Source organism: Erpetoichthys calabaricus, chromosome 4, assembly GCF_900747795.2.
Source record: "Erpetoichthys calabaricus chromosome 4, fErpCal1.3, whole genome shotgun sequence".
NCBI classification, from domain to species: Eukaryota; Metazoa; Chordata; class Cladistia; order Polypteriformes; family Polypteridae; genus Erpetoichthys; species Erpetoichthys calabaricus.
In genome coordinates, this window is record NC_041397.2 from 224,088,245 (window position 1) to 224,112,936 (window position 24,692).

General features: G+C 34.8%; 1 protein-coding gene across 2 annotated transcripts in view; it reads left to right on the forward strand.

Moving 5' to 3' along the window:
- Positions 1-24,692, forward strand: part of rsf1a (remodeling and spacing factor 1a) — a 106,749-nt gene that overhangs the window by 60,103 nt on the left and 21,954 nt on the right. Inside the window, exons 3-10 of one of the 2 annotated variants that reach the window (XM_028800368.2) lie at positions 4,440-4,532; positions 6,722-6,927; positions 7,316-7,476; positions 12,288-14,017; positions 14,105-14,335; positions 15,641-15,745; positions 15,849-15,928; positions 17,113-17,167. In XM_028800368.2, coding sequence (XP_028656201.1) covers positions 4,440-4,532; positions 6,722-6,927; positions 7,316-7,476; positions 12,288-14,017; positions 14,105-14,335; positions 15,641-15,745; positions 15,849-15,928; positions 17,113-17,167 — 2,661 coding nt within the window. Of the gene's footprint in view, positions 1-4,439; positions 4,533-6,721; positions 6,928-7,315; positions 7,477-12,287; positions 14,018-14,104; positions 14,336-15,640; positions 15,746-15,848; positions 15,929-17,112; positions 17,228-24,692 lie in introns of both variants that reach the window. The other variant, XM_028800367.2, reaches the window with a different exon arrangement.

The window sequence follows — 24,692 nt, forward strand, 5'->3', positions numbered from 1 at the left end:
GTGGTGTGAAAAACTATTTGCCCCCTTCCTGATTTCTTATTCTTTTGCATGTTTGTCACACAAAATGTTTCTGATCATCAAACACATTTAACCATTAGTCAAATATAACACAAGTAAACACAAAATGCAGTTTTTAAATGATGGTTTTTATTATTTAGGGAGAAAAAAAATCCAAACCTACATGGCCCTGTGTGAAAAAGTAATTGCCCCCTTGTTAAAAAATAACCTAACTGTGGTGTATCACACCTGAGTTCAATTTCCGTAGCCACCCCCAGGCCTGATTACTGCCACACCTGTTTCAATCAAGAAATCACTTAAATAGGAGCTGCCTGACACAGAGAAGTAGACCAAAAGCACCTCAAAAGCTAGACATCATGCCAAGATCCAAAGAAATTCAGGAACAAATGAGAACAGAAGTAATTGAGATCTATCAGTCTGGTAAAGGTTATAAAGCCATTTCTAAAGCTTTGGGACTCCAGCGAACCACAGTGAGAGCCATTATCCACAAATGGCAAAAACATGGAACAGTGGTGAACCTTCCCAGGAGTGGCCGGCCGACCAAAATTACCCCAAGAGCGCAGAGACGACTCATCCGAGAGGTCACAAAAGACCCCAGGACAACGTCTAAAGAACTGCAGGCCTCACTTGCCTCAATTAAGGTCAGTGTTCACGACTCCACCATAAGAAAGAGACTGGGCAAAAACGGCCTGCATGGCAGATGTCCAAGACGCAAACCACTGTTAAGCAAAAAGAACATTAGGGCTCGTCTCAATTTTGCTAAGAAACATCTCAATGATTGCCAAGACTTTTGGGAAAATACCTTGTGGACTGATGAGACAAAAGTTGAACTTTTTGGAAGGCAAATGTCCCGTTACATCTGGCGTAAAAGGAACACAGCATTTCAGAAAAAGAACATCATACCAACAGTAAAATATGGTGGTGGTAGTGTGATGGTCTGGGGTTGTTTTGCTGCTTCAGGACCTGGAAGGCTTGCTGTGATAGATGGAACCATGAATTCTACTGTCTACCAAAAAATTCTGAAGGAGAATGTCCGGCCATCTGTTCGTCAACTCAAGCTGAAGCGATCTTGGGTGCTGCAACAGGACAATGACCCAAAACACACCAGCAAATCCACCTCTGAATGGCTGAAGAAAAACAAACTGAAGACTTTGGAGTGGCCTAGTCAAAGTCCTGACCTGAATCCAATTGAGATGCTATGGCATGACCTTAAAAAGGCGGTTCATGCTAGAAAACCCTCAAATAAAGCTGAATTACAACAATTTTGCAAAGATGAGTGGGCCAAAATTCCTCCAGAGCGCTGTAAAAGACTCATTGCAAGTTATCGCAAACGCTTGATTGCAGTTATTGCTGCTAAGGGTGGCCCAACCAGTTATTAGGTTCAGGGGGCAATTACTTTTTCACACAGGGCCATGTAGGTTTGGATTTTTTTTTCTCCCTAAATAATAAAAACCACCATTTACAAACTGCATTTTGTGTTTACTTGTGTTATATTTGACTAATGGTTAAATGTGTTTGATGATCAGAAACATTTTGTGTGACAAACATGCAAAAGAATAAGAAATCAGGAAGGGGGCAAATAGTTTTTCACACCACTGTATAATGTTATCCTGTGATTAAACAACAAATTGCATTTTAAGTATGGTATTGTGTTATAGTGCACATGTTCAAAAGGTGTCCAAGACGCACTGTTTTATTAACTGTAACGTAATAACTCCCCCTTCCCCTTTTTATATTTTCATTTATTTTTTAAATCTCTATCTGCTTGATGAATTGAATACACTTTCAGCATTTTTTTTAAATATGCACATCTTCTGTTTCAGAGCTGACTTTTTCTTTAATATAATTCTGCCTTTGTTAAGGCAGTAATAAGTATTATTGGAACAACCTTTTTTTGTGTTTAACTGCTGCTTATTATTCCGCTCATTTCTTGCATATACCCCTTTGTCAGAGTGAACAGTGGTCCCATAGCTATCTGATGCATTTTTTCTTAATTGGTCACCAATTGCACTCATGATGTGAAAGTCTATGTTCTTTATATATAAAAAAAAAAGTCCGTCTTTTTAATTTAGATATGCATGTTGGGAGAATGTTTAGTAATTCTTTAGGTACTGCAAAAATGTATCTATTAGTTGTTTACATTTACAGTAAGTGAGAAGATCTTAAAGGCTTCTTTTAGTGTTAATAGCTGTTACAAAGCATCAGCAAAGTGATTTCATCTGTGTAGTATGGCCACCTAAAATAATTTCACATCCGAAATGAATTAAGTGAGACATTTGTATTGCAATACCAAGAGACATGACTTCTGAATCCTTAATATTCTGAAGTAATTCACCAGAATAGCAAATGCCAAACTGCACAGAAATGAGTTGTGTTTACTGATGCTTTATAAGCATAATTAAGACTAAAAGAACCCTTTTATTAAGGTCTTGTTTAGTATAACTAAAATGAGTAATACATACATTTTTGTAGTACCTAACCTAAAGTGTTACTGAAAGTTTGTATAAGGCATAGGGAGAAAAAATAGAGAGCCTTTAGTCAATCTAAATCCTTTTATTAAACTGTAGATGAAATAGATTAAAATTTCTTAGTTTTCTGATAAGGCATTTTTCTTTGAACCACAATTGTAGTGGAGCTTGGGTACAAATAGTGGACAAGGGTTTCTATGTAGTCACTAAGAAAAAAAAAAAATTTCAACCTGGTGTACTTTAAGTCATCAGAAATTCAAAGCATAAACTGCTTAATGATTTAAACTGGTTAATTTAACAAGACTAGATTTGAATAACAAGAAAATTTAAACTGTTAATTTTTACTTTCTTGTATACATAGTATAAAATATAGAAATCGTGAAAAAGTTCAATCTCGAGATTTTGATGATTCTTGACATTTTTAGACCTTTCCCGAGTCTGAAAATACCATTTTTGAAATTGTGTGTCTGTGTAAACATAACTCAAATGCCTTGACCTTGGTCAATGAGATTTTGTACGCCTGCTTTATATCAACAATAAGGAGTCGTATCAACTTTTGGGCCACTTCTGGCAACCGAAAGTGGTACTATAACTGAATACTTTTGCGAATTTTCAAGTAAACTATGGTTATAATTACAGATAAATGATTCAAATTTTGTATAGATTTTTATAATGATAAAAAGCAAACCTATATGAAATTTGAGAAAAATTACTCGAACAGAAGTAGTATTTTATTTAAACAAAAATCATGGAAATATAAATGTGTACACAATATTAAAAAATATTCAAATTTAATGCATATTCTTTCAATAACTATTATTAATTTTATTTTAATTTATACATCATCATTTTAAAAATGTGTAAGCATTGAACATACCATGTAAATATAAAGATGTAATGGGAACAATAAGCTACTACGTCCCCGTCATGTTCCTGGTTATACATTTAATTTTATGTGTTTTGTTTTTTTTTTTTATTTCCGCCATCATTATCATACTTAAATGTAGCTAAATGCAGGTTTACCTATAGCAATTTATTGCAACAAATATTATACCATACTAACACTTTTTCTGTGCTTTTAGGTGACTTTATCTCATTTTTACTTTGCACATAATCTTGGTAATGCATAAGTAATCATGAAAAAATTCTACCACCATTTTCGACCTCCATAAGTGGAAAAAATATCATTTTAATATAAAGTTTGATTTATAAATAGAGATAAACGATTGTGTATCGATTTATTATCAATTAGTTTTGATGAGAAACAACATTTGATTTTTGAGAAATATTGTGCAACTGGAAGTGGGTCTGATGAACTTTTCCTCTATCTCGGTATACGAGAAAGTCGAGGAGAGTACACTCCCGATTTTAGGTTTCTAGGTAACCATCACCCTGAATGCCTACAATTATAACACATATTTAATTTACAGTAAAAATGGTAAATTTCAATGTATTAACAGCATGTTTAAAAAGTCAATGTCTGCATCATATAAATTTAAAATTGATATTATTTCATATAGCTATCCATCCATCCTTTTTCCAAACTTACTTAGTCACATTCGGAGCGAAAGCCAATCCTAGTACTATTTTACACAGGGCAAGGACCAGTCTTGCCTAAGAAATTAGTCCATGGTACATTTGTACAGATAACTATGCTCACTCTCGCTTGGCTAACACAGACGTCTTTACATTTTATTTTTAGAAAAGTGGTCTGCGATTCTTGTATTTATCTTAATGGATTGTTTTCAAACAAACTTGTTTATTAGAATATTATGAAAATATTTAAGTTATCTCTTTCTTGTAAAATGAGGCCGAAGCAGCTACTTTGTTTATTTTGAATGTTTGAGGATTAATTTCTTAACTAGCTTTAGTAACGTTTGTGCTGTTTTTTTTAATTGCCATCTTCCTATCTATTTTTTACTTTCCTGACTTCATTGCCTTCACCAACTGTAGATGTGCCAGGATTTCAACAGTACTTGGGCATGGGAACTGGAGAAGAAGGGCTACCAGGAAATGAATGTGGAGAGCAAAGCCGGCATTCTTAAGGTAACAATGGCGCATGACTGTTTTTTAAAGTATCATTGGCATGAATTACTTTTTCATCCCAGTAGCACTTAAATGTTGTGCTTTAGTCTGTTTTGGATTTACAGTAGATAGGGCAGTGTAAACTTACACGTATATTTACATACACTTTGATAACCTGTTTTTTTAATGCTAATGAAACTGGGTTAATGGGGCTTTTGTAGATGTAGATTTGTGAGTAACCATATATTTGACCATGTACACCTGTTCCCATGTTACAGTTAAGGATTTTATAGTCTGCACATGTCAGTTGCACTTTGGCCACCGTTCTTTGCTTTGCACGTGCATCCAGCACCCCCGGGGTAGAAGAATCCATAAGATGCATTTCCTGAGGCAAATGGTCAGGCAATCTCATTATTACTTTTCTTGTTTGAAATACTCTGTCTCTATTTTAGAAACCGATGCGTTTATGTTGATGGAGTGAATGTACAGTCCTAAGATCAGCAACACAATCTTGGGAGCAGTAGGGTAACATGTAAAAAGATGTGTTAAGCAGTCCAATTTCTTTTTAAAGTTACAAGTAAACAATTGCAGTAGTACTTATTATATTGAAGTAAAATACCTGGATTATTATCATCCCAGCAACAGTGCATCTAAGGCAAAACACCCATATATACTGGTCCTTTGCAGGGCTCAAGCAGAAAAGAAAGTGCTGCATGCAACACGGAAGCCTATTTTAAAAATAAAAATAAAAATAAAGTGAAAGTGTAGTTTTAATCCAGCTATTTGCTAATGTTGAGACCGTGTAGTCAGGTGATGCAGCAGTGTTCATACCACAAACACTCAGTGGCTTAGGTCGAGGATGAAAGAAAGAAGGTGGATATCATTTACTTCAGAGGACTTGAAGGACTAAATGGTTTATAAATCACAAGAAAATTAACACAAGCTTTATGATTGTTTTCAGGTGATGTTTTTAGTGTTTGGTACAATTTGGCGATTTTTCTACAAATTAGGTATTATGTAGCATTAAGGGTTTTTATTAAGGTGAATGTAATTTTGTTGTTGTTTTAATTGCCTGACTAAAATACATAATTTTGCTTGGAGATCCATTTTTGTTTTACAAAATTGTAGACTACTTTAGCCAGCACTGTTTTTAAGCTTATGATGGAATTAGGGTATTAAAATTCACAAAAATGTAATGCTCTTTAATCGCTCAGTCAGGTTGTGATTTTATTTATTTTGTTTCCATATAACTCTTATCGTATACATGTTTCTTCTCACCTCAGATCAAGACTGAAATTGTTGTAGTGTTGCTAAGGTTTCATCATTGTTTTTGTGATTAGTTTCAGCGTTATTAATGCACCGCTTTCTGTACAGGTTTTATGCTAATGCACTGTACAGTGCTTTTGGATTTTCTTTCCTCCCCTACTTTCCTTAAATTCTTAATTTCCCCTTCATTAGGGCTTTTCTGTAAAATTGTTCCAACATTGTTTGAACCTTTTTTATAATGTTTTTTTTTCCCGCTAGGTATTTTAAATAAACCTAACTGCATACACATCAGCTAATATTGTAAGTACAATACTGTATATACAGTAAGCCAAGTACAATTGATACTAGTGCCCCTTTCTGTATTTCATACCAACACAATCTAAATGGTTTTGGAATCCTTTTCTTCTTATTTCTTTTTGTAACTTGACAGTTATAGTATTTTTAAACTCACTGAATCAGATTCATGGTCGCAAGTGTCCAGATCCAATGATGACGGCTCTAGGAGCAAGGCAAGAAACAACCTTGGACCCAACTAACATGCACATTGGGCCAGTTTAGAATCTCCAGTTAAACTTTTCTGCATTTCTTTGGTTTATTTCAAGATCACTTGCAAAAATAAGCATTTGAAAACAATATGACTCTGCATTTCCTCACATTTTCTTGCATATTACATAGAAATACTGGAGTGTATTTTGTAATTGCATCTATGTATTTTGTTAATTTTTAGCATCTTTATGGTAAAATTACATTTTATTTTGGTTTGAATTTTTTTTATAATCCCATTAATTTATATTAAATATATATTTTGAAAGTTTTAGAAAAATAAAAGATAATGTCCTGAGACATTTTATCTTTTCAATAATGTTTGTTTTATATGGTTGATTCTTGAGGAGCAATGAGACTCACTCCCCCCCCCCCCCCCTTTTCACTTTTTGTGGTTCTAGTTTCTTTGTGAATGTCAATTTGATGAAAACTTGAAATTTAAAAATGTGATCAATGAGGAGGATCCTGATGCAATGCGACTACAGCCAATTGGGCGGGACAAAGATGGCTTGATGTATTGGTTCCAGCTTGACCAGGAGCATAATGTGCGCGTTTATGTAGAAGAGCAAGATGACCAAGATGGATCATCATGGAGATGTATTGTCAGGTGTGTGGAAAAAGATTATCTTATAAAAGGATTTTTTTTTTCTTGCAGTTACTATCAAATCTGTGGATAACTTTTAGCTGCCACCTCATTTTGTGTCTTATAAATTTAAAGAAGCATTGATAGCATTAAGAAGTGTATATTGACACATGAACCAATGTAAGTTATTTTTATGTTTAATTCTTTCAATAATTTTAAACAATTTAATTTTTAGTATGTCTTCTGAATTATAATCTGTTACTGTTTGCCATTGATAGTTTTGCAAAGTGTGTGTGTTTATATATAATGAATTGTTGATGTACACTTTTTTAAAATGTTCTGATTGACCCATTTCTGCTCCCTAAATCAGTGGAAAGGTAATTTTATACAAGAAGCATTTTTTGTTTTTCAGAACCCGGAATGATTTAGCTGAGATTGTAGAACTTCTTAAAGCTCAGATTGACCCCTCACTGCTTAAAAAATCAGAGCAACAGGAAGAATTATCATCTACCAGCCCTAATCATGAGGACCAAGAGATAAAAAATGAGGAGAAATTAACTACAAAATTAGAAGGTAATCTTTTGAATTTTATCACTTCACATTAATTTTATTCTTTTGTGACTGTCTCAAACTCTTCTATTTGGATATTTTCTGTTTGGTAATTTATGATTTTAAGGAATGTTTAATTTGTTGTACAGTAGACATAGAGATGTGTTTGCTGTCAGGTAGAATTTTGCATTTTAAAGGAACTCCCCTGAATTACTGTAGAAACATAATATAAGGATGGTACAATGAGTCTGTTTTAAACACTTTGTTGGGTCACAGCCTGCCACTGTTGCTGCTGTTCATGATCGCTCTCAGTTCATCAAGGGAGACGACCACTCTGACGATCATGATAGATACATTAAGGGGGACTACCCCCACCCCTTTGTGGGTTACGACATTAGAAAAGTTGAAAAACACTATTGTAAAGCATGTTCCAACTAGCCGTCCAGTTTATTAATATAAAACTTTTGCCATAAAAAAGTTTAGTTTCAAATTTCATGATATTTTAAGATCTTTCACAATTATAAATAAATGCTTTATGAAGTCTTTTCCCCCCATTTTTTATACATTTAGATTAAATGTGGGAGATGTAAATAAATATGTATTGATCACATACAATGATTTCTGTTGTAATTATTTAAATTCTGTTCAATATGAGTCTTTTTTTTTTTTTTATATAATCTTGTCCATATAGTTTTTACCTCTGTATTCGCTGCACCAATGTTCAGTTCTTTCTTGATATTATCTGAAAGCTTTTATTACATATATACTTAAGTCATCTCATTCCTCTCTCTCTCTCTCTGTGTGTGTATGTGGAGGTCTGTCCGCTTTTCACGAGAGAACTACTTATCGGATTTAGATCGGGTTTTTTTTCTATAATTTGCTTGAACATACCGGTTGATTTTGCGAACTCTCTCATCGTGCTAAGTATCATAGTTTGCTTGTGGTACCGATATATTTGCACAAATCTGAAAAAGACGCAGCGGGGCATATCTTACATACACTTAGCTAGCGAACGAGAGAACTACTTAACGGATTTAGATGTTTTGTTTTTTTTTTTTTTTTGGTTGATTTTGCAACTTCTCTCATCGCACTAAAAATCATAGTTCGCTTGCAGGAGCGATATATTCGCGCTAATCCGAGACAGAGGCTACGGGCCAAGTGGAGGGGGAAGCGTGATGTCAGAAGTGGAGAATCGCTCTACCTCTGTGTTTTGGAGCATAGCTTGCCTCCGCTTAGTTAGCGATACCTTTTTGTTTATTGATTTTTAAAGTTTGTCTAGTTTCACTACTATGCGGGCGGGGAACAGCTAGTAGTGAATAAACAAGAAATACTTTTATAAATGTACATGTAACTTTAATAGGGGATTGGGTTAGAAAATACAGCTTGAGAAAACTGAAATGGTTTATTTGTGTAAACTTTGTGTGAATTGCAAGAGAATTCTTGTGAAAATATTAATGAACTTTATTTGTAAAGAAGTCGAACACTATTTGAAACAGTGCTGCACAAGAAAGAAAATAATGAAACATTTAAAAAATTAAACTCCAGAAGCATAAATGTCAACAATCCTTCATCTTTATTCATACAGTGCTTAGGTAAACCACCTTTCATAGCTGTTAGAGCAACTAGTTTTTTTAGTCTTTTTCCTTCTTGCAAAATTGCTGATTAGTTGAGAGTGGCTGGGTCTCGCCACATATCTTTGATAATGCAAATGGCAGGACTGTGACTAAGACACTCAAGGACATGCTTTTTTTTTTTTTTATCCCAACATTGTAAATCTAGCAGTATGCTTTGGGTCATTGTTCTCTTAAAAGACAAACTTCCTGCCCAGTTTAAGCTTTTTGGCAGTGGATAGTGGATTTTTCTTCAGGCATTGTCTATATTGTGCTGCATTCATCTTTCCACCATCTCTGTGGCTCCCTTGAACATGATGCTGCCACCAACACATTTTACAGTGGAGCTGGTGTTACCTGGATAATGTGCAGTGTTAGATTTGTACCGCACATACTGTCTAGTATTCAAGCCGAAACGTTCCACTTGTCTCATCAGTCCACAAGTTTTTCTGTCGTATCATTGCGGTGTCTTGTAAGTGACTTTTCGAAATTCTTTTCAAACCAGAATGTCTGTCCTTAACTCACCCTCCCTTCAGTTTTCAAGTGCTTCTTCCTTGAAACTTTTACATAAAGACAATTTTTATGCAATGCCTTTGAGATTGTTGAGCCACGGTCATCCATCTGCAATAACAGTCACCGACTGTTGCAGCTGAGAATGACATTTGACATCACAGTAGCCTCTTTGACAAGAGCCATTCTTGTTCGGTGATGAAGTTTAGATGGGCAGCACGATTTGGACAGCGTGCCTGTAGTTGCAGATTTCTTACACATCCATATAATGAACAGCAATGAGCTCCAAGACAGGTTTATTTCCTTTAAGATGGCCTTGTACCTTTCCCTTCATCTGTGCTTCTCTATTAATATATCCCTAACTTGCTTTTGAATGTTATTTGTCTTCATTTTGGTTTGTTTTGTGGAAAATCCCTAATGTATAGTTGGACTTCAGTAAGAGTGTGAGGTATTTATCCTCGTAAATTAATTGAGAACAGGTGATTGATCCATTTATTACACAGTTGGAGTCCATTAAATAATAGAGTGAATTGTTAAGGTAATACACTATACTTGAGCAAAGTTATTCCTATCCTTTGAAAAAATAGAGGCTATTTTTAAATCTCACAATCTTGATTTTTCCTTTTTAGAAAACCAATGAAAGATTTTCAGTTTGTTTCTTTTGAATTGGCATGATTCACAATGTTCCTTAGATCATCTAGAAAAATTCTCGCTTTTAAGAAACTAAGTTTACAGTTTGAGACAATAAAATTTGCAGAGAGATTTGGGAGCTGAATACTTTTTCAAGGCACAGTTTAGGAATGTAAATGCAACTGTTGAAATACTGTGCCCTCTCTTTAGAATATGTCTTTACAAAGAAAATGAAATTAAGCATCACATTTAAAAAAATAAACATTGCTAGAAATTAGTGATAGTTATGTTGTTTATAGGCAGAGTAAGGACATGTCTTTTATAATAGTGTAAAGTATTGATTCTTGAGAATGAAATGGTAAAAAATGAGAAGAGTGGCTATTTAAAACAAAATAAATTGTGAAAAAATGTTTATCTGCTTATAAATTCAAATAAGGTTTTATTAACCACATATCATATTGTAATGTTAATTTCAATTTCATCATGTAAAATACTTTCTATAATACTGCATGTTAATATTAGTGAAATTTGTATATGATATGATGATGCAATTTTTTGGTTATCTTGGGTGTTTTTACATGATAAAAGGAGCTGTCAGTTTTTGGAAACCAGAACACGCATTTATATTATATAAAAACAAATCTAATGCATTAACTGTTAATAGAATTGATGGAAACATTTATAGCTAAGGAGCATATATCTCACTGGAGTAATAGTGATTGTTTCTTGACTTGAGGCCCAGTAGTATTCATAAAATAATGAAACCAAGATCTTCCCTGTGCAGAATACAAGTCATATAAAACTTGTACTGTCTGAGATTTACAAGGCTTTGAAAGTAAGTTAATGATTTATGTGAACCCTTAGGGAAACCAAAGCTGAAAACTGTGATCCGTTCATGACATATAATATTCAAGTGTATTTATCTTTGAAATTACATCACCTAAAATATGTCCTCTAATTTTCTGGAATTGCCAGGGAGTGTTTGATATGAATACCGTGGCTTCTGTAGATGCACAGAATAATTACTTGTAGTAGAATTACATTATTCATCTCTAGTTGCTTATTAAAAGACCTGGTCTGATATCAAAATATATAAAATACAATGGAGGGCTGTGTGTATTGTATTTCTACGTCATATTTCAGATGCTAATGTTCAATTATAACTAATCTTGTAGGTTTCGAGTGGTAGGGAGTATTTACCAGACAACTGTACAATGAAAGGGGATCACAGATTTCAGTGCATGGATTTCTGAACTGTTAATCACATTTGCATACTTCACATCTAGTTGTCTCTTTTTTTTAAAATTTAACTATCATAGTTTTAATTATTCTTGTTTTGTATTTTATATGTAATTATAGTTTGATTACATGTGACATTTTATTGCTTTCGATTTGAATATTTTTGTGATTATGACTGTTTTACTTACTCCATTTTGTTTATTTTGGAAGTATTCAGTCAGTCATTGTTATTTTTGTGGGAAAAAAAAAAAGACTTCAGGTTTTTGGGAGAAAAACCTGCTGTGATGTCACTAAAACTTTAACCATTTTTTGAAGGGAATGTGCGTGTCGGCGCGCACCACAGTGTCTTAAAAGTTGATTAGGTTTTGAGTGAATTTTATCTCTTCAGTTTTGAAATTTTAAAGTTCATATTTTTAAATTAGATAGCAACAGGGAAAACAGGATTTCAAAAAAATTGGCACATTTATTTAGGACTTTGAAAGAAAGGCTTTTGTGATGTTGGAGTTCAATCTGAGGTTTGAACTTTGAGTTTTTTTAAAAGCTCAAAGTTTTTCAAATGTGTTAGTCACAGCAGGCAAATTCTAATTAAAAGAAACATTGATCACATTGTATGCTTTTGGGAAAACTACTGTGATATACCTTTTAAAGTAGATTTAAATTGTGAAAAATAAACTTCAGTAGTAATGTATCTTGCATATATTGAAGAAAATTCATACTGTATTCTGTATTAATTTTGTAAATATGGAGAAACTTGTGTGCTGGCCACATCATTTTTTTAATAACTATGCAGCTCTTATTCTGCATATATATGTTTCTTTGTAATTCACTAGTGCTTATACTTTTTAGGAGATTCTTGTGATGTTAAAGTTGAGAACGTTAAGAAAGAGGCAAAGGAAACAGAAAGCAAACCACCCGTTCTGAATGCCAGCACATTTAGTGAAGTGGGAAAAACTGAAATCAAAGAGGAACATCTAAAAAAGTGTGAAGATATTGCAAATGAAGATACCAAGACAATACTTAAGGATCATGGAAAATCCATTGTAGATGATAACCTCAAAACTTTAAATACAGCAATGAAACAAGATCCTAAAGCCCCAGATGGTACAAAATCCTCTGCTATAAGTTCTACATCCTCATTACCTGAGAAGTCAGACGTCTCGATTAAAATTGATCCACCAGAGGAGATCAAAGAAAAATCCACAGAAGAAGTGGAGAGAGCCCTTAAAAATGATCAGCAAGCCAAAATTCCATTAAAGAAGCGAGAACTAAAACTGACTGAAGATTTTGATAATGGTGGAAAAGTTGTTCGAAATGTGCCTGTTACACCCACAAAAGAGTTGCTGAAAGATGAAGGAAAAGCAGAAGAAGAAACTGGCCAGCAGACATCATTATCTCTTGCAGGGTTGGAGAAAAAAGATGGAAAAGATCTTCTTAACGGTGAAGTTACCACAGTGAAAGAACATAGTAACCACAGAATCCGAGATGAATCTATAAACACTGCAGTATCTCCAAAGGTTAAGGAACAAAAAGAACAAGAGCTTAGTAAATTAGTCCAAAAGGATGAAAGTATTGTTATGGAGAAAAATGGGCAAGAAACATCTGGTCAGAAAACTTTTGTAGAAGCACACAAAAGTCAAGAGACAAGTGTTATCAAGAGCAACTGTTCAAAGCTGGAAAAAACTGCTGAGCCTAATGTAGAAAGGGATCTTGGAAAGAAAGTTGATAGTGCCGCTGTCGGAAACTCATCTCTGCAGAAAGAAAGTGAGGAGCAGTTCAAGGGCATCACGTATTCTTCAGCCAAGTCAGATTCAGTTGAACAGCCAAAGATTGCTCAGGAAGAAAAAAATGAAACTATTAATGTAGATTCAAGAAAAGATATTCACAAATCTAAGAAAGACATGTTAGGGCATGCAAATACGAATGCCCCAGAAAAAATGACAAATGCGGATAGTGAGAAAGAGCTTAAAAAGTCTAAAGAGGCAGGAGTAACAGAAGTCATTGTTATTAATGATGCAGTATCTGAGACTTCAGAGGGAAAAAATGATAGTGGCACGTTGGAAAAAGAATCTAGTAAGGTGCAAAAAGATACACCTGACTCTTCACAGTCAAAAAAAAATCAGAAAAGAGTTGCTCGACTCACACGGCAGACTGCCAAGGCTGTTGCAGAGGCTTTGGCAGGAGAAGCTGAAGGACCTAAAAAGGATGAAAGTACCAAAGATGCTGAAGATTCTAACAGTAATGAAGTATCATCAGAGATCCAAAAGGAAGGTATCAGGCTAAAGATCAAAATACCAGCCAACAAAAGGAAGAGTAATGATCAGATAGAGGAAAAGAAACCGGAAGTAAAAGTAGAATTACCAGATGTGAGGTCTCTAAGGCGATCGCCTAGAATATGTAGACCTACACCAAAGGTAGCAGAAATTCGTGAAAAGAAAGTGGAAAAAAAACAAGCATCAATGAAAGATCAAGAAGATGAGGAAGAAGATGAAGAGCAGGAGGATGATGCTAAGGCTTCTTCACGGAAAAAAGAAAGAGAAACAAAAAAAGTGGACCAAGACGCACAATCTAAAGCAAAGGTAGTTTAAATTTTAATAAAGTGCATTTAGAAAAATGTGTGACTATCCTAAGCCTTATTTTATTACATTCCTACCTCCATATTCTAGGGTAGGTCCCGTCGTCTTCGGCGTCCTAGGTGGACTGGATATCGCTGGCAGAGTCGGAAAGCACAAGGCTCAAGTGACGAGGAAGAGGAAAGTGAAGAAGATGACAGTGATGAAGATTACAAAGTTGAGAAGGATAAGGATAGAGGCAAAGATGATTCTGCTGATGAAGAGGAAGAAACGCCAAATGATGATCCTTGCAAGCATTGTGGTCTCTCTAATCACCCAGAACTGGTAAATCAAAGCTTGCGTTCATTTTTTTTTTTTTTTTTAAATCTTAGTATGTAGCAAATATGGCTAACAAATTAGCCAAAAATTAAGATCTGAACATTCATAATAAAAATAAGTGTACATTTAAATATGTTTAAATTTAAAAAAAAATCTGATTACTACATGTGAATTTGTATTATGTGCTGTTTGTTATATTATTAATATTTTTACTTATTTGCTTATGGTATTATTTGCATATGACTCCTGCACCGTTCCATTTCCCCTACAATGTAAAATAAGATTTGATCAATGCTGTTCCCCTTTTGAATAATAATCATAACTTTATTCATAAAGTACCTTTCATACATAAAAAGGCAGCACAAAGTGCATTCCATAGATTGTAAAAAATAAATATAGTAATAAAAGTGAACAAATCAGGCATTGTATAAACATGCACAAGCATGTAAAGTTATGTGCTGAAAATTTCTATTAAAAAGAGAAAAATAAAGTGCTTTATAGCATGTGGAATAACATGATGCTGAAATTGAAGCAAATGACCATTCCTTGAAATTTTAAATGTCAGTTTTCCGTATTCAAATAGTGACATTCATTCTGATGGCCCTAGTTGCAAGTACCTCCCAAAATGTTTAAAACAATAAACAGACTGGAAAGGTGAAGGAATTTGGTAATGTTGTTGAGAATGAAAATCCATGCTTTGATATCAATTTAAAAACACTGTCCTAAATACAACAAAGATTGCAAATACTCTTTTCTAAATTCTACAGACGCAGTAGTATCAGATTCACCATTTGCCTAAAATCATTTTGTATAGTATGTGCTTAGCTTTTGTAACTGTCCAGCGTTTTTTGTATTAAAATGCAGGATCTGAAAAGGAAAAAAAAAAAAAAACGTCAACATTGGGTAAAAATAAAAACTGAGATTAATTTTTAGATCAAGCCACGTATAATAAATATTGTTTACTTGAAGAACAGAGCAATGAAGATTAGATGTGTTTTACTGCTCATTGGTTATGGATGGATAGATAGATAGATAGATAGATAGATAGATAGATAGATAGATAGATAGATAGATAGATAGATAGATAGATAGATAGATAGATAGATAGATACTTTATTAATCCCAAGGGGAAATTCACATGTCACAAGTGTTATGAATACACTTGCTATTTTTTAGTTGTACAGTGTACTATGATCTGTGTACTATGATACTGATGATCCCAGCAAAGCTCAACAAACATTTAAATCCCAATTAAGTTTTTTAAATTGTTATTCCTGTAATTTTAAATGGAGTTTCCCCCTTTCCTTTTAGATTCTACTCTGTGATTCCTGTGATAGTGGCTACCATACTGCATGCTTACGACCACCTCTGATGATTATTCCAGATGGAGAATGGTTTTGTCCACCTTGTCAACATGTAATTACCACTATTTTTACATTTTTCATATCCATAATTTGTTAAAATTGTTGGTCTTATTGAGCCTTTCACACTTCTTTAAACTTTCTTTTTTACTTTTAAGAAACTTCTGTGTGAGAAACTGGAGCAGCAGCTACAGGACTTAGATATTGTTCTGAAGAAGAAAGAACGAGCAGAGCGGAGGTAAATGTATAATGACTATGCTGCGTGCTTAAGATACAAAAGGTACACTAGGTAAAATTCCTAAAAATGTATATTAGTTAAATGCTGATTCATGGTATTTAGTTTTTTCATAAGGGTGCTGTACTTGACTCTAGTCATGTATTTTGTGTGTGACTTGTATCTTTCCTCATTATCCAAAGTGTTTTAATAATCATAAACTAAGCTAGAAGTGTAAATTTAGACAAGATGATTGATGAGCAGAGAGTTACCTATAAAATTGTCTGGAAATAGTTATTGGTATCAGGAAATGGCATTTGAAATCTTCGGCAGGCATATGAATTCAAAATAAACCAATGTAGAAGTAAAGGTCATCATTTATAGCCCATTTTCTTGCCAGCCAGGTCATTGGTCTAACTACAAATAAAATCATATTAGCGTAAAGTTCCAAGCTGTGCTAGGAACAAAAAATTTAAAAGGGTGAATACTTTTTGCATATATTAAGACTACAGAATTTCACTGGGATAATGCTGAACCCCCCCTTCATTCAATAGCTGTGGAAATCAGGCATTTAAAGTAATATTCTTCCAACTTTTGTAAAACTGAAACTTTTACTTGTGGTAATCAAACAGAGTAGGAAACAATTGCATTTCTACCTACAAATCTCCCTATACACTTATCAAACCATTCTGTTATTGATGATGTTGAGTATAATTTTAATATGCACAACAGTCAAAGAGTATGGGTTATTATTTTTGATTAGAAATAACAGTCAATTTATATGGCTGCAAATATTTTACTGCATTTTTGTTAGCATTTTCTTTGACATTGCTTTAATTGAATTTTGGATGATAACCATCATTAGAAGTACTACTGCCTTATCACTGCAATATGAAGTCATATACATGTGTATTTTCTGTTCAGTGGTGTTCATTGCAATAGCAAATAAAACCTTAAAGGAGGAAAAACATTTCCCTGAAACTCATTAGGTACTGCAGAAATTTGAAACTGGTAAGACAGAGCATTCCTACACAAATGTCCAATCTATTTCACAGGCGTTTTCAGTATGCATCAGATCGTTTTATGATTGGTTTAGAATGGAACAGCTCAGCATTTTTCCCAGACAGTCTTGCTGTGTCCACTCAAAAATGATGTTTCTATAAAACAATGTTTTGTTTTTTTTTTTTTTTTTAATTTTGCTTTTACAGACGTGAACGCTTGGTGTACGTGGGTATCAGCGTTGAAAACATCATCCCACCTCCCGTAAGTAACACGGACTTGGATACTAATGGCCGTAAAGCTTTTAGCCCACACACACTCAAGGTCAGTACAGTTTTCCCCATCGTTTTTAGTCTTTTTTTGTTTAAGAACAACTTCCTTGTTCAAGTACCAATGGGGAAGTAGCTTTGGATTTATGGGACTTGATTAGAAATGTATGGATTGCCTTTTATTCTGTTTCTTTTGTTCACTTAACATTCTGTTTCTCTTTTCTTTATCCTTTTATTCTGTCCAGTCTTCTTATGCTCTATAAATGGACATAAAAGTAAATTTAAAAGGAAAAAACAGATTTTGGTGGAATCAAGTTTTCACTCTTTCTAACTTGCACAGTTTTTTTAAAGAAATGGACAAAAATATTCTGCAAGAAATTCTCAAGATGTTTCAAGAAGATATGCATGTTTTATATGGTATACCCAGAATGATTGCTGAACATTAGCTTGAAAGTATAAAGTTACCAGTCTATTTAATTTTACCAAAGGCTATGATTAAAAATGTGCGTAGCATGTATTAGGGAATTTTGTTACTATATTTATGAAACGTTTCTTATTGGAGATTAACAGAGACATCAGATTTTGCAATACTTACCAAAATGAATCTCTAAATATAATCTTATTTTTCTCAAACACAATGTTCCACAGTCTAAAATAGATTACTACTCCTTAATCTATATTTCTGAATATACTGTATATTTAAACAGCTTCTCTATGATACAGACACATTGGTACAAAAGAGATAATGTTAGTTAATACTTATATTACTGTGTATTGGTTGCAAAGTAATAAAAGCAAACAGGTAAAACTCATACCCAAAACAAGCAGATGAAATAACAAATTAAAAATAAAAGTAAAACGACATAAAATATTTGCACATCTAGTATAGCCATATGCACATTTTTAAATTTAAACTTCTCCTACTTTTATATTCTGAGGTTAAAAATTAAGACCTTTTGAAAGCCTTTCAGATAAATTATATTAACACCAAGTCTTGATTTTAAATTAAATAAATACATTGAAATGGAAAAACTGCAGTAACTAAAGTTCTTGATGCAGAACCACAACTACCTACACATAAAATTAAGAATGCTTTGTGGTTTCTGGGATATCTGGCCGAGCAGAAAATCAAAATCCAAAGGGGGAAGAAGGTACCATGAAAGTAAACTGTAGTGTAATGTTGGTATACAGGGAATGAGCGGCTAATTTAATCGGTAATTCTTGTGCCATGCATTTCATTGCTTAGCTTCTCCATTAACTGAACTTCTACAATACATAACCACTGGATCATTGTCAGATTTATAATGATAAATTATATGTTGAGTTTGAAACACTTAATTTTGTTAAAAAGCATAAAATGAGATCCTGTAAAGTGTATGAAATTACATCATTATTAGCATGCATTTGAAATGGGTTATTTCACTAATGGGGGGTATTGTTCATGCACATTGAAACTTATACACATACCAAATACATTTTTTTAATAATTAGTAAAAATAATTCACATCTCACAAAATACCAGCATGGGAGCGTATTTTTTGCCATACATATGCTGACAACATGAAAAAAGTGTGTAACTTATTAGGCAGTGTTTTTGGGATAATGCAATGTACAGTTAAGAGAGGTAATTTCTTTTTCAACAACGTTTTTGATTTATTGGCAAAACATTTTTATACTAGTTTTGCTGTTAAATGAGTTCTTAATTAAATGTAACAGTGATTTTAACATTTAGACATTTTACTTTGTTTTTACAGAAACAGTAAAAGCTAAAACTACTTAATACCAGAAAGGCATATTTCATAAAGCCTTAAACTGGAGCATTCTTAAATGGTAATGGATTACTACAGAGTTATGTAGTAGTGGGGCAAATATACGACGTATACTTTACTTAGGCCAGGACAGTTTCATGATAAACATCAAAAGCAATAAAGATCTTAACACACTTCTTTAGATGAGTAAGGAGTTCAGAAATTACTGATGAAAAGGCAAGGCCCGTTGATGCCTATAAAAAAGGTATTACTAGCGCTGACTCTTGGGCATTTCAGAACACGTGAGCAACAGTTAAACACATTCAGGATGTTCACAGACAGCTACAGAAGAATATTTATAATAACACAAAACGATATCCAACACTTTCCATTCTTTTTTTTTTTTTTCTTAAAGTGGTCAAAGAGAAGACGAGTTATGTTAAGAACAGGAAGGAAGGAAGTATACAAAACATGAAATAGTAATGGGTCAGTAATATGCCTGTAGTTAAAAAGAACATAAAAATTCGTAAACAATTTTGAGAATTTGAAGTGCTAGTAAAATTTTAAAAAGCTGAAATCCAAGAAACTATTCAATATATACTGTTTGCGTGACAGTTTTTGTTAAACAAAATCTTTACACAGTTGGAGAAAATCCTAAAAATTGGAATATTTAAAATGTATCATAGACAAATTATTTAAAGCAAAAAAGGCCAGCAATCCAGCATAGGTATTTTATGGTGAAATGGTCAAAATTAGTATAGACTGAACAGATACTGTTTAACTATTGTGCTGAAGATTTATGAGGAAGCAACAAAATTATTGCATCATATTGCAGCCTTTCCCTTCATTTTGATAAGGTGCTACATAAGAAGTTAGACATCATACTATAAAAATCATTGATTCAGATTGTTTACATATTTGTTCTAAATGCAGAAAATTAGATATGATAGTGTTATTTTTTGGATTTAAAGGTGCTGAAACTGCTTATCTTCAAAGGTCATTAGCTTGTGCTACTCAGTGTCACAATTTTAATAAATGATACAAAGATGTAACTGTGTTCGATAACATGAGATTAAATTAACGGTTTTAAAGATAATCTACATTTTATTTTAGAACAGGAATGATGTTAATTCTTTAGTACACACAGTCAGGGTGCTAAATAAAAAGGCCAGATCACTGCACTACAGTCAGTTATACCTTTGCCCAAGGGGTGAACAACAGACATTGTCATCACAACCTTCCCCAAGCACTGTACCAATTGAATTATTACTAATCCCCCCCGTTAAACCATAGAGTGCCACCTGAGTATTTCTCAAGGGTTATCAAGTGGGCACCTTCCCTTCTGTGTTTCATTGAGTTAGGCCCATGACACTATACAGTGTACTCTAGTGTCCCAGACACATTCCTCTCCATACCTACAATTGACACTCTCTGCTCCATACCAGCTATCCCCATTGATTAGAGTAATAACTGATCCCACTGGCTCCTGCATATGTTTCCAACAGAAAAAAAAAAGTCTTGAGCATGTGTGCTGGAATAGGCACCAGAGTCATTGCAACCCTGCTCTGGATAAGCGGTTTGAGAAACCTGGATGGATGGATGTGTTAAATTCTGGCATCATGTCGTGGAAATAACAGAATGTGAGAATATCTTTATGTATGAAATTGTGATGTCCTGTCAAAGGAATATTTATCCTGAGTGTACTTTTAAATATTGGTTGGTTGAACGCCCACATAATGCAAGTCATGTAAAAGAGGTTTCTGTAACAGTGCAAATGTACAAATAGTAATGTCACTGCATCCTGTGGCTAAAGGACCCACAGTGGGGCCTGCCTCTTAAGTTATACAGCCAGACCATTCTCAAATACTGTCCTGAGAGTTATTCAGGCTTTACACTGTAAAATGGTTCATTAAATGTAACTAATTCAGACTCTGGCTTAACCATAATTGCATAGAATTCTGAGACTAAATCCATGCTCAGAGATGGGTTATTAAGCACCTATATGTACCAAATTCTAAAATAAACATGGTTGTTGACTTGGCAGCAAACCCCTTGACTCCTACTTTAATAAGTCTTGCATACATCTGTTGTTCCTGTGCCTCAACAACAACAACATTTATTTATACAGCACATTTTCATACAAAAAAGTAGCTCAAAGTACTTTACATAAAGTCAGAAATTAAAATAAGACATTAGTTAACAAAGAATAAGAGTAAGGTCCGAATTCAATAGCCACATTCGTGTATTTAAATTTGCTCATCTCAAATGCTTCCTCCGCATCTTCAAATAGGACTGCCTTTTAAAATCCGTACCAGATCAGAACAAAATTGCATGTGAAACCCGCAGCTTTTTACCAGTATCATCAACAGACTTCCAAACTCATCCACCAAACCACTTACAACTGCTAATACTAGTCTGAATTCTGCCAATTTGGATCTGCCTCTCTCAGACAATTTCAATTACTTCATTGTTATTGTCACCAGAAAGTGCATTCCACTTTTACCTTCTAATACCTGAGCAAGGCACCTAAGAACTTAGTTATGATGCCAGGGGTAGTCTGACCCTGAGTCAAACTAACATCATACCAAAATGTGTTGCAGTGTACCATAAAAACAATGATTAAATCTTTAGATATTCTAGGTTTAACCCTTGGTCTTGGCCATTGAAGGCAGTCGCTTAGACATCAAACATCATGTGCAAGTAACAGATGTTTTTGTTCTCATATTGTCCAAACATAAGGGTGTAAATTAAATCTGCAGTTTGACAGTTATTTGTTTAGTTAAATTGGATGTACTGTAATAGCCCAGTAATCTAAAAGTAAATATATTGGATAATCTGGTAAATCTACAGTTAAAAATTTTACATGATGATATTTTGAAGCCTTTGCAGGGGTCCATGTGAGGTCTAGCAGCCAAGAGATGTTGCTGCTTCTTGCTTCTCTGCATTCAGGAAATGCTCTCCATTCTTATGCAGCTACCTTTTCTTCCCTTAGTAGATTTCCTTGCCTATTGCTCTACAGGACACTTAATGATAAACCACTGGTGGTACTGCCATTCCCATACACGCATGGCAATAAATTCTACTATGTGTGTATGTGTTTGTGTGTGTGTATATATACTTATATATGTGTATATATGTGTGTGTGTATATGTATGTGTGTGTGTATATGTATGTGTGTGTGTGTATATATATATATATATATATATATATATATATATATATATATATATATATATATATATATATATATATATATATATATATATATAAATACATACACAGTGCATCCGGAAAGTATTCACAGCGCATCACTTTTTCCACATTTTGTTATGTTACAGCCTTATTCCAAAATGGATTAAATTCATTTTTTTCCTCAGAATTCTACACACAACACCCCATAATGACAACGTGAAAAAGTTTACTTGAGGTTTTTGCAAATTTATTAAAAATAAAAAAACTAAGAAATCACATGTACGTAACTATTCACAGCCTTTGCTCAATACTTTGTCGATGCACCTTTGGCAGCAATTACAGCCTCAAGTCTTTTTGAATATGATGCCACAAGCTTGGCACACCTATCCTTGGCCAGTTTCGCCCATTCCTCTTTGCTGCAGCTCTCAAGCTCCATCAGGTTGGATGGGAAGCGTCGGTGCACAGCCATTTTAAGATCTCTCCAGAGATGTTCAATCGGATTCAAGTCTGGGCTCTGGCTGGGCCACTCAAGGACATTCACAGAGTTGTCCTGAAGCCACTCCTTTGATATCTTGGCTGTGTGCTTAGGGTCGTTGTCCTGCTGAAAGATGAACCGTCGCCCCAGTCTGAGGTCAAGAGCGCTCTGGAGCAGGTTTTCATCCAGGATGTCTCTGTCCATTGCTGCAGTCCTCTTTCCCTTTATCCTGACTAGTCTTCCAGTCCCTGCCGCTGAAAAACATCCCCACAGCATGATGCTGCCACCACCTTGCTTCACTGTAGGGATGGTGCCAGGTTTCCTCCAAATGTGACGCCTGGCATTCACACCAAAGAGTTCAATCTTTGTCTCATCAGATCAGAGAATTTTGTTTCTCATGGTCTGAGAGTCCTTCAGGTGCCTTTTGGCGAACTCCAGGCGGGCTGCCATGTGCCTTTTACTAAGGAGTGGTTTCCGTCTGGCCACTCTACCATACAGGCCTGATTGGTGGATTGCTGCAGAGATGGTTGTCCTTCTGGAAGGTTCTCCTATCTCCACAGAGGACCTCTGGAGCTCTGACAGAGTGACCATCGGGTTCTTGGTCACCTCCCTGACTAAGGCCCTTCTCCTCCGATCGCTCAGTTTAGATGACCGGCCAGCTCTAGGAAGAGTCCTGGTGGTTTCGAACTTCTTCCACTTACGGATGATGGAGGCCACTGTGACTCATTGGGACCTTCAAGGCAGCAGAAATTTTTCTGTAACCTTCCCCAGATTTGTGCCTCGAGACAATCCTGTCTCGGAGGTCTACAGACAATTCCTTTGACTTCATGCTTGGTTTGTGCTCTGACTTGAACTGTCAACTGTGGGACCTTATATAGACAGGTGTGTGCCTTTCCAAATCATGTCCAATCAACTGAATTTACCACAGGTGGACTCCAATTAAGCTGCAGAAACATCTCAAGGATGATCATGGGAAGCAGGATGCTCCTGAGCTCAATTTTGAGCTTCATGGCAAAGTCTGTGAATACTTATGTACATGTGCTTTCTCAATTTTTTTATTTTTAATAAATTTGCAAAAACCTCAAGTAAACGTTTTTCATGTTGTCATTATGGGGTGTTGTGTGTAGAATTCTGAGGAAAAAATGAATTTAATCCATTTTGGAATAAGGCTGTAACATAACAAAATGTGGAAAAAGTGATGCGCTGTATATATAATATGTATATACAGTGGGGCAAAAAAAGTATTTAGTCAGTCACCAATTGTGCAAGTTCTCCCACTTAAAAAGATGAGAGAGGCCTGTAATTTTCATTATAGGTATACCTCAACTATGAGAGACAAAATGAGGAAAACAAATCCAGAAAATCACATTGTCTGATTTATGAAGAATTTATTTGCAAATTATGGTGGAAAAAAAGTATTTGGTCAATAACAAAAGTTCATCTCAATACTTTGTTATATACCCTTTGTTGGCAATGACAGAGGTCAAACAGAGTCTTCACAAGGTTTTCACACACTGTTGCTGGTATTTTGGCCCATTCCTCCATGCAGATCTCCTTTAGAGCAGTGATGTTTTGGGGCGGTCTCTGGGCAACACTGACTTTCAACTCCCTCCAAAGATTTTCTATGGGGTTGAGATCTGGAGAGATCTAGGCCACTCCAGGACCTTGAAATGCTTCTTACGAAGCCACTCCTTCATTACCCGGGCGGTGTGTTTGGGATCATTGTCATGCTGAAAGACCCAGCCACGTTTCATCTTCAATGCCCTTGCTGATGGAAGGAGGTCTTCACTCAAAATCTGACGATACATGGCCCCATTCATTCTTTCCTTTACACGGATCAGTCGTCCTGGTCCCTTTGCAGAAAAACAGCCCCAAAGCATGATGTTTCCAACCCCATGCTTTACAGTAGGTATGGTGTTCTTTGAATGCAGCTCAGCATTCTTTCTCCTCCAAACACGACGAGTAGAGTTTTTACCAAAAAGTTCTATTTTGGTTTCATCTGACCATATGACATTCTCCCAATCCTCTTCTGGATCTTCCCAATGCTCTCTAGCAAACTTCAGACGAGCCTGCACATGTACTGGCTTAAGCAGGGGGACACGTCT